This window comes from Accipiter gentilis, chromosome 5 (assembly GCF_929443795.1).
Source record: "Accipiter gentilis chromosome 5, bAccGen1.1, whole genome shotgun sequence".
Lineage (NCBI taxonomy): Eukaryota > Metazoa > Chordata > Aves > Accipitriformes > Accipitridae > Astur > Astur gentilis.
Window position 1 is genome coordinate 36761741 of NC_064884.1, and position 17508 is coordinate 36779248.

The window sequence follows — 17508 nt, forward strand, 5'->3', positions numbered from 1 at the left end:
TGACGGCGGTCACATGACCGGGGAATGGGCGGACGGGGGTCACATGACGTACCGCTGGTCGCCGGTGCCGCCTGACGTCCCGGGGCAGCCGCGTCCGTCTGCCCGGCCCGGCCCGGCCCCACCCGCGCCCATGGCACCCACGGCACCCACCGCCCCCCGCGTGGCGCCGTCCCGGCCCCGTGCCGCCGCGCTCTCCCCGCTCCTGCTCGTCCTCCTGTGGCTGCCCCTGCGGCCGGGGGGCGGCGGCGGCGGCGGGGCCGCCGCGGCCCTGAACGACTTTTACCGGGACCTGTGCAGGTGGGCAGCGGCGGGCGGCCGGTGGGACTGGACGGGACGGGAGTAGGCGGCGGCTGGAGAGGGCCTTTCCGCGGGGAAGGGCTGTAACCGGCGGAGTGCGGGGCGAGAGGGGTCTCCCGGTGCCCGTTCTCGCTCCTGCCCTCCGCCGGGCCGCGTGTGAACGAGCGGGAAGTGGGGGAGCTCAGCCCGGGGGCTCGCCGGGGCGGGCCTCGTCCCCGCGGCGGCCTGAGCAGGCAGGGCTTTTTGGTCGCCCGTCCCGGTGAGGGTCAGGCCGGGAGGCGTCGGGGCAGGCGGGTGTTCCGGGGCTTGAGGCCGAGCTCGGTCTGGGTCCGCTGGAGGCGAGCGAAGCTGCGTGAGTCTCTCCGGAGGGTGGTCCGAGGGGTGTCAGCGGGCGGGCGGCGTGGAGCTGTCCCCCGTGGGACCCCGCTGTGTGACTCTGCGGCTGTAGGAAGTTTGCAGATGGGAAGATGAGGAGACTTGGCGCTGTTCGGGTTGCCTCAGAATGGCTGGTTTGTAGAGCGAAAAAAGCCAAAGTGGTTTGCAAGGGGCATCGCTTGATAGTCTTCTTTGTACTAAGGGCATCACCAAATGCCATTAAGTAACTTGCAGGTGAGTTAAGAAAGCTTTGAGAAGTGAGAACTGCTATGTGGAAATGGCACTGTTCTTCATGTTTTGGCATGTTCCTGCTCTGAATTCAGTCATGGATTTAGTCTGGCAACAATATCTTGCTAGTCTTGTTTTTTGTATCATTTAGCCAGAATATACAGCGGGACTTACAGGAATACGTTGTGTCAATCAACAGCACTGGGCAGACACCAATGTAACACTGTGAATGTAGCACTGAGGGCAGAGGATGGCTCACTGGAGGGAATGGGCTCTCCTCCTGGTGGGATCTGGGGAATAATACTGTTAAATGATGAAAAGGGGGAAAAAGTAGGTTTGCTTGCAAGATTAACCCATGGGGGTGGCAAAAAATGGTTTTGTCAGATGACCACCCTAATTGTAGAATTGACACAGAAATGAGAAACTATGGTGTGGCTTCTGGAGGGAACATCTCTGACTAACAATTTTTTACAAAAAAAAAAAAAAATCTACCCTAAATGACTTGATTCTCAAGCAGTTCCTGTTTTGAGACTAGCATTAAGTCTTATGAATGTCTCTTGGTTTTGTTGTATGTCTGTGATGAGAAGAATATTTGGGACTGCCATTGAGAGACATGCAGTCCCTTTTTGGATGCAAATTACTTAAGCTAGTTTCCTTTTGTTACTGGTAAATGAAAAATAAACTGTGAATAGATAGCATAATTGGCAGTTTTCCTTCTGAGATGGCCTGCTTCAAAAACATGTGCTTACTGTTCTGCCATGGTGGGAAAAACTGCTTTGAAGGACCTATGCCTGGTAATCTAGAATGGGTAAAGGAAAAAACCAAAGAATTTGCAGTCTGATAGGTGGGAAGACCCCATGGAAATCGGTGGTGAAGTGTCATCTCGGGCACAGTTGCAGAAAAGCTACCAAGTGAGGGATGATGCAGTTAGCTAACACAAACACTTACACTACTGGCTGATGTCTCAGCCAAAAGATACAATATGGGTGTGCAGGACAAGTCCCTGACCAACCTGGTTTTTGCACTGCCTTGAGACAAGGTTTTGATTTGTTTTACAACTGTTAGAAAACAGTGTTCTGACTTTTGCGTGGCCTTATGGAGCCGGTGAAGCTGCGGTAGCTTCTGTGGCTGGTATGTGAATGTCAAAAGGAGGGCAAGGAAGGAAAATTTGGGGGATTAGAAGGGGTACTGACTGCCCTTTAAATAAAGGTAGAGTGATACCTAGGTTAGGACAGCTGTCTTGCAGGGAGGAGGAAAGTTGTCAGAACTGTTTTGTGCAAGAACTGTGGCATGAGGCTACTTAAACTTGAGTTAGTGGTTTTCGCTGCTTGTTTCACGTAGCCTTACTGCTATTATGCTTGGACAGTCTGGGGAAAGAAGAAAAGCTTTCCTTCTCTGAAACTTTGTCGAATGTGATGGCTTGTAGTGTCTGGTTTTGTCATGCTTTCTCTTTTGTTCTTGTGCGCTCTGACAGCTGACTGTGCTGTCGGGTGACTTGCAATTGGAATTCTCTTTTTATCTTCTATGTTGAGGTGTCTCCAGGATTGCCACAGTATGAGCACCTGGCAAAAAATACAGGGAACTGGTTGCATATAGGAAGTTACTAGCCATTTAGGTCTCTTTCCCCTCACATCTTTCATGTGGTAACACAGGAGAAAGAAATTCTGGAGTTAGAGTTAATTTTGTGAACTGTTCTTTAAATTCATCTACTATAAAAACAAAAGAAAGCTTGACAGTTTGGGTTCACCTTCCATGTAACATCAGGGAAGTTACTGTAAAACTTCCCTTCCCCTCTAAAAATATTGCAGAAAATGTTTCATGTGTGATGGCAGAGCAGCAAATACAAACTGCCTCCTCTGCCTCCTGTTTTGCCTGATAATCAGCCCTGGATGAGAGATGATTTGATGACGGGTAATGTTTTTGTCTGCTGTGCAAGGATAGGAGTTGATGCATAACTTCTGTAACTTTTGGACTCCTGAGTGGAAGGAAAACTGTTTAAACTGCTGTACATCATAGGACTGCTATTATGCAGAATTTCCGATTTTGGGGTTGTAAGTCAAATCTCCTTTACATTTACTGTTGCTGTTTTTAACAACACAACTCCTACAGTTGACTGTACGAACGGTTTTGTTCATTCAAACACTGTCTTTTCAGCCTTTGTTGTGAAACCACAACTGTGCTCTTGTGTGCTGCTGGAAACCCTCGGTTTAGCGTTCAGCTGAGCCTTGGTGAAGAAGCAAGTGCTGAGTACAGAGAGGTGACCCTTTGGTGAACTTGCTCAGCTCTATTAAGTGCTTTGACATGTTTAAGTGGGACATGTCATAAATAAGTCATTACTGGACTTATTTGCATATGCACATGGTTGCTTCACATGCCTGGGAAGCTGCCATTATAATGGCTTAAATCTGATTTCTCAGCCCATAAGCTTCCTACAGCTTTTGCGTACTTGAACTTTAAATTGCTATCCCTTTTCTTAAGCATTCTGTAAGACGATGTAGTAGATGCCTTTCATGTTACGCTGTAAACCACCAAATGTCTTTCGGATGGAGAAAGCTGAACAGCTTGTGGTGTAACCGTAAGGCTATTACGGATGATGCATATGCAAGAGAACTTGCCTGAAGACATGCACTGTGCATGATGGTTGGAAAAAGTGACGGGTAAGCTGGAGCAGAGCTAAGCATGAGTAGGGCATTAAAAAACTCTTGAAGCATAGCATTGGCTTTGTACCTTCTGCCATTCAAGCTCTTATTGTCAGTAAGGAGAACTTGCTTTGACACAGGAGTTTCTTTACCATACATATTTGTGCTAAAATATTAGCCACATCTAATAGTGATTTTTGTGGCAAGTAGTGGATCTGAGCTGCCAGCTTCAAATTTGAAGTGGTCATCCTGGAAATTGTTCCTGATCTTGTCCATCTGTGATCATGCTGGCTGAACCTACTCATAAAGACCTTCAGGTGTTAGTTTCATCTCTGCAGTGTTCTGACAGCTGAGGAGCTGCTGGGCACAAAATTATGTGGACGCACATATGGATCCACTTTCCAACTCTGTGGTTGTAGGTTGCCTTGTCTCTGTGCCGGGTTGTCTGTGTATCGCCCCTTCAGCAAAACGAGCCACTTCAGTGCATTCCCCAGAGAGTAAACACGTGTTTCTTTGCAACTACGCTTTGCAGCTGTTTCGAGTAGGGTGTACTCTTCTTCCTAGCAGTCATCCCTTGGGTAAGAGTTTGAGAATCAAAAACTTGAGCATGGTGATGAGAATGGTAGCAATAGTGTTTCGGGTGCTCTGTTGCATTTGAAGTGGTTCACTAGTGCTCAAACCTCAAAGTGGCTCTGGCGCAGGGACGCACGTGCTGTGACGGCCGTTAGCCATCTGCACCTTGTCTGACTTCAGTGCCTGAGCTACTGATTTGCAAGGTAAACTAGACTCACTAATGCTCATATCCCTTTTCCCTTTCTCATGTTCTTTTTTCCATGAGTTCCTTCTTTGCTTTGTCAAAAAAAGGCAGCGCGCTCTTTTGATCTTACGACTTGCTGAAAAGTAGTTTAATTTTCTTTTTCATGCTGTCACTTCAGCGTCTCAAAAACAAAGGTATGTAGCCGGAAAGGCTGACCTGCAGGCAAGGTTATTCCCAGTAACTCATTTGGACCTTGTTTGCGCAACTGCTTTCGACAGTGGCCTCCCTCCCTGCTGCCACTGGTGCGTGGCCAGAAACCACTGTGAGCCAGACCAGGAGCTGGCCGGGCTCAATCCCCTCTCCACACACATGCGCAGGCACCTGCTGTTTTTGCTGAGTTAATTTTGAGAGAGGGCAGTCCCTGGGTCTGGCTTGTGTCAGGTGCTGAGGCCAGCAATTCACAGGGGAGGGGAGAGGAGGAGACCTGCCCTGGGGGGATTGATGTGGGTGTATGTTTCAGGCCTCTAACTGGGGGATAGTTCACGTTCGGGTTTATCTGGAAACGGGTTGTGATTCCAGCAAAAATAACTGTTTGACAGTTTTAATCAAGGCGTCGCCCCCCACCCCATGGCCAAGGCTGTCGCTTTTTAAAGCTGTTGGTATAACAGCTCCATAAACTAGCTCAGTTGCATTGAATCTGGGATATCTTAAGCCCTTCAAACAAGATAAGGTCGGCTGGCCCTGCCGAGGGGGTAGTTACGTGAGGCATCAGTGCTGGTGGAGGTGGGTGCCGAGCAGCTGGAGGAAGCTGGTCCGTGTGCCTCAGCCATGGTCAGGGTGGGTGATGTGATTGCCAACAGATTGTTTCCATTATGGGATGCAGCGGAGACATCAGCTTGTATCTTATTGGAAAGTAGAGCATGTGCAACTTGAAACTATTCCCAGGCACTGACTTAATGCCAGGAGTCTTACTTGTGAGAGAAATAATTCTTACTTTTACTGTGAAAGTGTATTTTGCATATCTCTGATGAGAACAGCTGCTTAGGCTACATCCAGCCTGCTGTTACTTCCAGTGGATAAATCCTGCCCTGCTCCTCCCACCTATTAAAAAAAAAAAAAAAAAAAAATCCCTTGAACTTCCTTGAAAGTAATATTACTGTGAAACTGCATTAGATTTTCATTTTTGTGTGCCACTGCAGTTGTGGTTTGGACCATGATTAAATGTGGGATTTCATATTTCCTTTCTGTGGACTGTTTTGAAGGATTCCTCAGCCTTCCCTGTCCAGGGGCCTGTGAAAGGGTGGAGGGAAGGGCTAGCTTCAGTGACTGCTTTGCTTCTGTTCTGTAAGCTGTTCATCTTGTTTCTCTCTTGCTTCTGGCATGTGGGTGAACTGACTTAAAGATGTTGGTTTCCTCTGTTTCATAACATGGGACTGGGAAAGAAAAACCCTTCATCTCTCATAGAATGATAATTCTGTTGTGTGAAGGACTTAGATACTCGTTCAGTTCACAAACCGATTTTAATTTGCAAGTTTTCTTAAAAAAAAGAACATACTGAAGAACACTCTAGCTTGATCAAAAACTTCGTGTCATAGTATTATATGTTAACTTTTTGTCGTCTTACAAAACCAGTCAAAAAAGGGTACTGGAAACCCTTGAGGAATTTTTCAGTGAAATGCCAATAACTTTCTGGGGCTTCATTGTGAAGAAACTGTATTTTGATTGAAATGCATTTTCTCCTGGAGGTGAAAATAGCTGTAGTCTTAATCTCTTGCTGTTTTCAGAGCCGTTGAAGGTAAAGTCAGGTTCTTCTAAATTTGTGTGTGTGTGTGATTGTGTGTTGTCAAGCTGTCTTGCATTCCTGAACTTTGTTTATTCTGTACTGTAGCTTAATTCTCATCATCATCATGCATCGTGATTGTCTTTATCCACTTCAGAAATGCAAGAAACTGGCTCAGTGCACTAATCAGTATGAATGTAAAATGTCAGCTCTCTCTGCTTATGAGGAAAGAGTAATGGCAAGTATTTGTCTAGGATTGAGACACAATCCTTGAATCTGATTAAAAAGTAATTTTGTTGGTATTTTAGGTATGAGTCACTACCTGGTAAGTTATTTTTTTGAGCCTTCTATTATTATAGTTGAGCCTTTATATCCTAATATAATTAGGATATAACTTTTTTTTTTCAGTTTGCAGGGAGAACTCTTGTAGTTGTCCCTAACTTGTTCCAGCCATTAGTAGACTGAAATTAAGGCTGTTGTAGTACAGGGAAGCCAAGAACCCTGTAGTCAGTAATTACATGGAAAAGTATGTGGTATCTTACTGCTGGCTCTTTGATTAGAGTTCAGTTGCACTGGATTTGAGAGAAGTTCTCGGAGGACTCAAAATCTGGAGTAAAATAGCTAAACTGCCGTTGTCTCTTCCTCTCTGAAGGATTTGGCTTCAGAAGTGGAAAAAGAATGGGTTTTCCTCCTGGGAGGGGGATCTGGGGTATGATAATGTCAAGTGGTGCAACACCTATGAGCTAGAGATTAAGGCAAACAAACCTTATGGGTGAAGCTTCTGGTCAACTTTTAATTTCTTGATAGCTGAGAGAGCAGAGTTGAACTCCCTCGCTGGATTTGGTACTAATCTGTAGACTAAGACAAATGCTTCTACGGGTCAGATGCATTAAACCCTGTGTGAGTTGTACATAACTGGAATACCTAATAAAGGCACTGTGCTGTCCTCAGTTTTCTGATGTGATGACTCTGTATTAAATCGTACTGAAGCTTCCACTTGGGACAGAAGGGAATCTCTTATGTTGCAAAAATCAATACCGTCCAGAGGATGCAGGCTGCCAGCACCAGAAGAGGTGTGGCTGAGCCGAGCTGACGGCAAATGTTTACTGAGCTCTGCCTTTTAACAGGGCTTGGCCGGAGCACCGTGCTTAGTAAGCCAGGCTGTCTAAAGAGCTCCTGACTCCAAAGTAGCTGACCTGGGCCGGCCTCGGAACTGCATGGCGCTGTGTCATGCGGCTGACCACATCTCGCTGCACGAATCCTTGCTCTACCTCAGAACCGCACTGCATTTGATTTTCTTCTTCTGTTGCTCTGATTTATTCCCCATTGTATTTAACCAGAGCTTCATGTTCCATTATCAGTGTTTAGACAGCTGACTTTCTGATATGGCTATGGCAAGCTGGTGTCACTGAGTTTCTCGTGGATAGCTCTGCTTGCTTCCCAGCTTCTGACATCACCCTTCAGAAACTGTCCTTTCAATATTGAAATATATAAAAAATGCATAAAGGTGCAGCTAGGTCCTAGTAAGTGTTATTAGCATCTTTCCGTCTGAATGCTGCAAGAATCTCAACCCCAGTTTTGACCCTGAAGCTGGGTGGCTCTGCTGCTGGCAGGCGGGATGAGACTGGCTGCTCTCTTCTACTTAGGCTTAGCACTTCTGCCGCTGTTACTGCTGGGTATTCCTAAAGTGCAGTAGTGTGCAGCCTGCCAAGGATGTTTGAGTTTATCAGGCTCTCAAGGGAAAAGGTTCACTACCTGTGATATACCTAGAGTGGCCTTCGCAGAGATCTGACGAGGAAGAACGGGTGGTTGGGTGTTCAAGAAAGGCAAAAATGGACCCGATATATGCTCCTGAAGTGGTTAAATCTGTTTTGTTCTTGGCCCTGACACAATAACAATTATTTGTGGTATTTACAGCTGTAGAACACGAATACGAAACTCGAATTAGTGGTGCTCTTAGCTTTATAACTTTGTTATTTCAGGGACTGGTGCCTAGAAGATGGCAGTGCAGACAATACGAATACCAACTGACAACCTTTTTTTTTTCTTTTCAGTTACACGTGGGAAGCAATTGATGCAGACAGACATGTGCTTTATAAAATAAACTTGTGTTTTGGCGTTGAAGAGTGTGGAAGATCAAGTGCAGTCTGTGCATACAACATCAATAAGAAGGCATATCTGTCCGTAGGTAGGTAAACAAGTGTCTTTCCTCATAAGTAGTTCAGAGACATGTTAATGGATGGTCTTATAACTATTGCAAACTTTGACATGTTAGCAAAGATTATTTTTTTTTTTTTTTTCTTCTCAGAACAGTGTAAAACTTTTTCCTGTTGTGGATTTACTGGGGAGATTTAGGAAAACATGATCTGATTGCAGCTAATCACTTCACAGGACAGTGAAACTTATCTTATGGTTTAGTTAACTGTAATCTAGTGTGAAAATTTGCAAGGCTATCTCAAGTAGAAATAAGTGCATCTACCTGTGTGGCAGGATATGCACTGTGCACAGCCTTGTTTGGAGCTTGGTACTGTACACAGGATAAAGCTTAAGTTACAGCTCTAAATGATACCACAACCTAGCCTGATGTAATATCAGCTCTTTGTTCAGAGTCAGGTTACTCTCTGTAATGCAATCTTGGAGTATTGCTAAGCTTCTAGGATGTTGTCTTTAAGTTGTTACACACAGAAAGGAAGTCAATTACAAGCAGTCCTCTGTTTTCAGTTACACGTCAAATCTGGTGGCTGCTTCAGTAGTTCACAGATGTCCTTGGCATTCTGAGGAGTGGTGGACTTGTGCATGCTGTTCTAAATACGAAACTGGCATATTCCTATACACATGCTTGCACATGATTTCATCGGTCAGAAGCACCTTGTGCTCTGAACAGTATTTATTTGTGTGCTTATTTTCATGGATGCTTGTCACTTTCAAGGTTGCTTCTGTGCTTCAGCTAATGAAACAATAATGTAGGAATACTGATTAAGAGGTTTTCTGATAGCTGACTGTTACTTCTAATAGAATAAAGGAATAGCCTTCTGAAAGGTAGTATCTCTTCAGACTGACTCTTAGTACCTGCAGATCTGAAGTTTGAATTTTACATGCTTGCCAATCTTTTGTTCCTTTGGCAGACAGCTCTTATCAGAAGCTATGAGTCTTCAGTAAAAGTGTTTGAGCTCGAACTGCTGGAAAATGGTGAGGAGGAAGGTGATTCTCACCTGTATGCAGATGCTAGTCAGACTCCGTTCTCTCCAACCCTCTCCATTAACTGGAGATTCAGACTGTGGTCAATCAGTGCTTTTCAAACAAACCGCTAGCATTGTGACCCAGGCTTATAAAATCACTGTGTACATGAATAAAAGTGTATCTCTGTTCATGGCTGCATGTGTCTTTTTTATGTAGTACAGTATATCCAAGCTCCAGAGTTTGCTAGGATGACTGGTTATGTTGCCTTTGAGTTCAGACTGCAATTGCATGTAGTAGCGTCCTCTATTCTGAGGAGCGTGACATCTAAGACCGCTTGATGCTGTTAATGTGTTTTATTCCTAAAATGTACAGCAAGAATTTTGTTTCCTGCTGCTGTGCATCTCAACTCATATGCATTTGAGGCTTTGGTTGCCCGTGGATTAGAAAAGGAAGTAGTGTCTGGGCATCTGTTTTAACATGCTTTTTTTGAGCGAGACTGGAATGTGGCAGGTTGAGTGAGCTTGAGGAAGCCTGTTCTCTTAAGGGAAGTGTGAGACCTAGAGGCTTGTGTAGGTTTTGTTCCATGCTTCTTGTGGAAAGAGGAAGGGAGAACAGAACTGGGTGATGACCATGAGCAGTATCAAATATTCTGGTGTATGCAAACCTTGAGTGTTTTGTTGCCTGACTGCTACTGGGTGGGAAGAGGATTTAGCAACAATCATAACTTGGTCTTGCAGAAGCTGTTTGAACTGACTCTCCAGGGTTAAGCCACAAATCCTCTTCAAGAAAGATATGTTTTTAACCATCCTGCAATAAATTAAGAAATCAAGGAAGTGCAGTTAACATCAACATTGAATTTTGCATTGTTTTATTGGTCAAATTTTCTAAGTTTTGTACTTGTTCATGGGTAGTCTGAGACTTACGAGTGATGCCTGCTGTGCTTCATTGTACTGCCTCTAGTTTCATTGGAGCTTCAGTACCATCACAGAGTTGAGATAATGCTAATGGGTCATCAAGCTTCTTGCTTGTCAAAAAAAAATATAAATCACTCTTAATGAGAAAAGAAGAATCTCTTTGATCCAGGTCTAGGCGGCTGTAGACTCCCAGTCTAGATTCCAGTTACCTAAAACAGCTAAACCACATACTTGTCTTCAAGCAATCCAGCTGACATGAGATTACCTGTATGCCAAAGCTGAGTGCAGCTGAAGGGCTTTGATTTGCATGGAAGAAGGGCAACCTGCCAGCTGATAAAATTTGCTAAGTTGTAAGCTTTCTTCAAATATGGGCTTAATCAGATCTCCTCTTTCATCCTTTCAGAAAAAAAAATAATCATTGCAAACAATAGTTTTATTTTTAAATATCAGCTATGCAAGGGGTGACAGCTGTAGGATTGGTTCTGCTTGTTGCTCCTAGCTTTGATAGCTGGTAAGGCTCTATGCTCTGTGGCAGTAATTCTGTATCCAAGAGAAGCCTTGCAGCTAATGTTAACTGTGTGTCAGTGTGATGTACCAGGGTTGATGTTGGGACCCCAAAGGCCTCTCCTAGAAAAAGCTCTTCAGCTTTATTGATTGACCTTAGAAGTTTTCAGGGTGGAGGCAAATGCTTATTCTTAAACATCAGCGAAGATGGAAATGATGTGGTACTTATTTAACTTAGTGTGACACCTAGTGACTCGTGTGCCATTTAGCTGGACTACTACTAAAATTAAAAGCAGAAATATTACTCTAACTGTTTGTTAACCCGAGTGGTGAAATGTACACTTTGTCCAGCTGCAGTAGAAGGACTGGACATGAAATGATAGCTGCCACCTAAATGCCCCCTTCTTCTGGACGACTGATCGAATGTCTTCCATAATTGCCTTTCTCCTTCCAAACAGCTGAACAGATGGAGTCAGTGAGCAAAAGGTGTTGTGGACAGTGCCTTTGATACAGATTTAGTACAGCTGTGTAATATGAACTATCTGATGCTAATTTTTGTGAGCTGTACTAGCTGATTTGTAGTGTGTTAGTTTGTGGAAGGAACACATCTCTAAAGTCATGAAGAAATGTGAGTGATCATTGAAGAAGGAGCTTGATGTTATGGTAAAGGTGGTTGCAGAACTGGTGCTCTGGAAGGAAGCTCATGGGAAACTGATGGCTCATGAGACTACTTGCTCTGTGAGCAGGGATGGGACAAGTCATGTGCCACTGAAGAGGTTCTTGCTAAAACTTCTAGCAAGTTCCCTAACTAGTTCTAAGCATGCAAGGGGGAAGAGAGCATGCATATTGGCCTGTAGTAAACAAGATGTACTGTCTTTACTTGATTTTTCTTGAGTATCACTTTAACTGAGGAAATTGGAGTCGCCTCACAAGTGCCTTTAGTGCAATGTAGTGTATTCTTAGAGTTGAGAGAAAAACTACTGCTTACGGAGCGTTGAGGTGAGTCCTCAGATGGTGCTGCCATAAGTTCTCTGTTAAGTTGGGGCTTGTAACTGTATACATTTATAACTGGAGAGTTTTTAATCATGTGTGCATATTGTTACTATACACAGCTCTTGCCTAGAAAGTTGTGTTGGCTTCCTTCTCCTAAGCTAGGGAAGAAAAGAGGACACTTTGCCAGCATCTTCTAAGCAATGATGTGATAAGTAGCTCTCAAAGTAGTATGTAGCTCTTGGGTCTAAGAGACCTGCATGGCACCTTTCCCAGCATCAGTGCTGGAAGTCTTAAAACCCGAAGATAGCCTTTAGATAAGACTGTCAGGAAATATAAAAGCCAGAAACCACTGACAGCCTCCAGGTGCCTGGAAGGTGGCACTGAACCACAGCGGTGGTGATGTGCTTCACTGTTGCAGGTTCTCAGCCTGGCACATACCCTGCACATATGCATGCTGACATGTCTCCAGCCTTACCTTCCCTTGAGAAGGCAGAGGGTTATTGAATGGTCTGTAATATCTGTTGCCCTGGTTATACAGGGGATGCTGTGAATGGCTGCTTAGGTATGAGCATCTTAATGTACCTTCCTGTAACACAGTTAGTGTGAGCATATGCAGGATGAATAGAAGAGCCCTGAGCTACTGAGGGGATGCTGTGTGCATTAGCATCAAGTTTCCATTCTGATTGCCACCATTTCAGCTTTACCTCCAAGTTTGGTGGCTATAGTTGCTTTCTCTCTGCCGCATTTCAACAGTATATTTTTGAGGTTCTTGTAGCTTCTTCATGCCCGGTTTGCTTACTTCTGCTCCTTTTGCTCTGAAGACTGTATTACTTGGGTGTAGTGTAGTTTTGCTTGCCTTGAGTGAGGAGGTAACAGGTAGGGCAAAGTTCCAGCAAGTGTGTTTTTAAGATGAAACAACATTTGGCCTAGGTGCAAAGTTGCTATCTGCAGGGATTACAGATTTTACTTGCTTTCTCCCTAGTGTAGACATCAACAAAAGTGGAAGGGGGGAAGCTGATCAATACTCACATTTTATAGCATTCTTTATAGTTCAACCCCAACTCTTTGCAGAAAGAAAACCTACCTATCAAAAATGGACAGGCTGGACTTAGCATGCTGGATCTAAAAGGGCTTGGTGTTTAACGCTAACCAAAATAGGTTTGAGCACGAACATTTCAGTGGCTTGAGCCGGTGCTCATCATGACTTGAAATGTGGTCCCCCTTTCCCGTTCGTCTCAGGTGCTGGGGAGGAGAGGGATGCGCAGTGACGCAGCGCTGACCCCAGCTTTCATGCAGCACGTGGGCTGTGCTGCAGGGGATGGGAGATGCCAGGGGATGTGTGCTGAGGCAGTGGATCTGTGCTGGGTTTGTCTGCAGGCAGCACCGGTGGAGTGGCTGTGCCCAGGCACCAGTGAGTTCTTCATTAAGTAGACCTAAGATTAAGTAGAGCTGGCAATGTGTGTGCTCACAGCCCAAAGGCCAACCAGATCTGGGCTGCATCGAAGGAAGTGTGACCAGCAGGTTGAGGGAGGCGATTCTCCCTCCTCCAACATTAAGAACACCCTACTCTGCTCTGGTGAGACCCCACCTGCAGTACTGCGTCCAGCTCTGGGGCCCCCAACATAAGATGGACATGGACCTGTTGGAACGGGTCCAGAGGAAGGCCACAAAGATGATCAGAGGGATGGAACACCTCTCCTATGAGGACAGGCTGAGAGAGTTGGGGTTGTTCAGCCCAGAGAAGAGAAGGCTCCGGGGAGACCTTATTGCAGCCTTCCAGTACTTAAAGGGGGCTTATAAGAAAGATGGGGACAAACTTTCTAGCAGGGCCTGTTGTGATAGGACAAGGGGTAATGGTTTTAAACTAAATGAGGGTAGATCTAGACTAGATGTAAGGAAGAAATTTATGATGAGGGTGGTGAGGCACTGGCAAGGTTGCCTAGAGAGGCTGTGAATGCTCCATCCCTGGAAATGTTCAGGGCTGGGCTGGACGGGGCTCTGAGCAACCTGATCTAGTGGAAGGTGTCCCTGGTCATTGCAGGGGGGTTGGACTAGATGAGCTTTGAAAGTCCCTTCCAAACCAAACTATTTTATGATTCTATGATAGAGACTCTCATATTGTGCTGACGCTATTTGTAGAATGGCATAATGGCTGAGAAACTGATAAATAGAAGCTGGTGGGAGGAAGGAATGAATTGTGGTACTTGAAACTGGTTGGTAACAGTTTTCTGATGGAGTCCTTTAGCCCTTGTTCCTAAGGCAGTGACTAGTTTGTAGTGGCACCTGCTGTTGGCCTTCCTAAGATTCAGTGTTTGCTAAAAACCTTTGAGAAAGTGGAAGTGTGATTAGAGATGTCAAACACTATCTTAACTTGGATCTAGTCTTCCAAATCGCAAGAACCACGAGGAAGGTCTTCAGTGGTACTCTGTTCAAGGACTGTCTTCAAGTGGACTGATGTGTCTTGTGCCACTTAGTGTTTGAAATTAGAGCCTGTTTGTTGAACTTCTGTGAAGGTGCTGTGTTATAACCCCCCCTTTTTTTTTCTTTTTTTTTTTTTTTAAAACCCTAGGTGACTTAGGCTTGCAAAAAGTTTCTAAAACTCTTCTGGAACTCAACACTACACGTAACTGCTTGCAGCAAGGCAGTCAGCACCACATTCAAAGCAACATTAACTTCCTGTGTGGGAAAACACTGGTAAGTCTAAATCACGTGTTCTTATCTTCAATTGAAATGGCGTGTACGTCTAACTTGGTTTTTAAGGAGACTTGCTGTACTTATGTACTAATTACCAAACTTCACAGCTTAAGAAAGAGCCAGTTATGTTTTAGTAGGGTCATGATCTACTGTGGCTTTCAAAATTCAGTTCCCAGTAGAAAAAAATTGCAGATCTGCAGCTTAGCTCTGATCGTGGGCTCTTCTGGGCCTTTAATGTTTTTACAGGGATTGCACTGTAGTATTTTAATAGCGTAATAGAGGAATGAGTCAACAGTGTACAGGGTGCTGTAATAATGAGAGCTGTTGTTTAAATGTTGGCTGTGCCCAAGCTGTGGACCTAGGATGGCTGTTTAATAGAACAGCATTGAAGCAAAATGACTGACCTCTGTTATGGGTCAGCATAGCTGACAACAGTAAGCATTGGGTTTTGTCTGCACATCACTGAACTAACAGTGCTTACGCATCCAGCTGGGTTTCCAGAGGAGTAGTTGTTCATGAGAATCTGCTCAAAGTGTGACTGGAGATCCCCCAAAAGTTCCTAGGGGCGTGTGTGTCTGCAGTTCACTTCCAGGTGCTTTTGGAGTTACACCTTCCATGTGCTTGACTGATGCCACGGCTTGCTCTTCTGTACAGACTGTGATCAGTTTCTCTGATACACAAATATATAAGTACTTATCAGTGCCACTGTTGGCACTGATGATGCTGTTGCACACTCCCTCTTGGACATCTAGCCTATTCAAACAAAGTTCCAGTGTGGCCGAGATTTAAATGCTTCCAGTTCTGTTTCAGCAGATGACTCTAAATTTAAAATTGTGGCTCAACTCCAGCTGTAACACCAGATCATAATGATCTTCAAACTTCTAGTTAGTGTAGTTCTACCACCTATTCTTCATGTGACTTAGTAAAAGGATTTTGTAATAGTGTCTGGAACAGCTTGTTCCCAACACTTTTTTTTATGGCAGGGTTAAATGGGGGAGGGGAATAAGTTTAAATACACTAAAGTGCTTCTAGCTGAGGTAATGGAGGGAGAATGGAAAGATCTGTTTGTTGTCTTTCTCTAAGTAGAGACATTCAGTTGAACATCCAGCCCTGAACCGTAGTAGAACCCCCATCTTGAAATAGATACAAATGTGTATAACGTGAGCCTTTAAAAATAAGTAGCTGAGATCAGAGATGTTCTTTCTGTGTAGCAGAAGAGATTGCTAATCAGTCTTGTTGTAGGTTAAAAGACAGGGAACTGGTAAACCATGCTTTGCCTTGCTGTTCACCTATTTATATTCATTTGTATTGGTGTTTTCCTTTCTGGTAACTAGATGTGACTGGTGTTTGTGCTGATATCAATTGGCATAGTGAGTGATTCTAAAAGTTACAGTATGATTACTGCATATTAGGACTGGCACACATTAATTTGAGAATTGGTGCATACGCAGACTGGGAAGGATTTGGCACCCTGCATCTTCCTGAGTTTACCAACAAAGCTGTTGAGTAACAAACTTGCTGTTAACATGTGCTATATTAAGAAATTGTATGCCCTTGTTCTGTGACACGCTGTATTCTGTTTTTCTTAATCTCTTGAATTAACTTCTTGCTCTCTGCAGATGTAAAATAAAACTGAAGCCTGTTTTTTAAAGAATTATTTTTTTCTCCTTTAAATAGGGTACCCCTGAGTTTGTAACAGCAACAGAGTGTGTGCACTATTTTGAATGGAGGACCTTTGTGGCTTGCAAGAAAGACTTGTTTAAACCTGTCAAAGAGGTAATCTCTGCATGGAGGCTTCTCCATGCAGAAGCTACTCTTCGCACATCTGGCAGTTTTACTCTAACCACTTGCCCCCACCCCAAATGAATCTTAGCAACCTCTATAAACCTAACTTTTTCATAGGCATATAAAGCATCTGTTGGAAGTTGGTGGAGCTGAGAATTTTAAATAACTCTTCAACTTTTTTTGTGATCTGAATGGCTGTTTATAGTAAAACTCTTCTAAAAGCTAGAGCAGAACAGTAACTTTGGATGCCTCGTTTTAGTCAGCATGTCTAACTTTAAGTATTTGAGCTTCAAGAAGTAAAAACCTTTTTCACATGTTAACTTGGCTTTATATATGCCTGTTCATAACTTCTCCCTACTTATGTAGCATGGACTGTGTGTAATTTTTTGTTGTTGTTCTAGGTCCCTTGCTACGTGTTTGATGAAGATTTGAAGAAACATGACTTGAATCCTCTCATCCAAGTTTCAGGACACTACCTGGTGGATGATTCTGATGATGATTCCTTGTTCATAAACATCTGCAGGGACTTAGGTGTGAACACTTGCTTGTGTCACCTGTCAGTGTATAAATTTCTAGTAGTGTGGTTCTTTTCCAGTGCCTCAGTTGAGGTTGTCCTATGATCAAAGATCAGTATTTTAGGACTTGGACTATTGTTTTAAGCTACTTTTGATTATCTGAAGGCCGCTTTCTGTGAAGCCAAGTCTTACTCTCCAACTATCAAGCTGTTCAGAGATATGCCTCTTCTGGATGGGCACATACTGTTAGAAAAGTTGACTTAAACTGGACTGAATGGAAAAGCTCAGCTTGTCTTGTAGCTGCTTCTGTTTGCTGCCAAATAGGACCAAGATGGTTCATAGCACTTCATGTGCTCTAAATTTATTACTTTGGGCTCCAGTTCAGGCTGTTGCTTAGTTCTAAGTGAATGTCCTGAAATGCATCTAAAACAGTGTTTAGGTGCTTGGGTAAGTAATGGTGCATCGCTAGCACTTTCATGTCAGTTGGGAGCTATATATGTAAGGAATTAAACCGGCAAAATCACTCATTTGAAACTTGCTGAAAGGCTGGTTTAGCTGTATACTCCCACTGTAGTTTTTTACTTTGCGGTTAAATATGTATTGTGTGCCCCTGTTAAGGGTTTAATGCTTCTAGTTTTAGTGGGAGGTCTATTCTTTTAAAAATCCCACTAGTCTGAAACTTTTTGTTGACAGCTTTGAATAAGATGGTTTATAAGAAACAATGGAGGGGAAAAAAACCTTCCCTGTGAGGAGGGGTTACCCACTACTTGGTATCATTTTGGTGTTGTGGAAAAAAAAATAAAATACTTGGCACAGTTCTAGAAGTTCTCAAAGCCCTACACATCCA

At 44.0% G+C, this 17508-nt stretch overlaps 1 protein-coding gene across 1 annotated transcript in view; it reads left to right on the forward strand.

The window, feature by feature from the left end:
* The first annotated feature begins 93 nt into the window (after positions 1 to 93).
* IGF2R (insulin like growth factor 2 receptor) overlaps positions 94 to 17508 on the forward strand; it is a 60578-nt gene continuing 43163 nt past the window's right edge. Inside the window, exons 1-5 of the mRNA XM_049801628.1 lie at positions 94 to 297; positions 8131 to 8264; positions 14237 to 14361; positions 16039 to 16137; positions 16548 to 16677. Of these exons, the coding sequence (XP_049657585.1) occupies positions 131 to 297; positions 8131 to 8264; positions 14237 to 14361; positions 16039 to 16137; positions 16548 to 16677 (655 nt within the window). The 5' untranslated portion in view covers positions 94 to 130. The remainder of the gene's footprint in view (positions 298 to 8130; positions 8265 to 14236; positions 14362 to 16038; positions 16138 to 16547; positions 16678 to 17508) is intronic.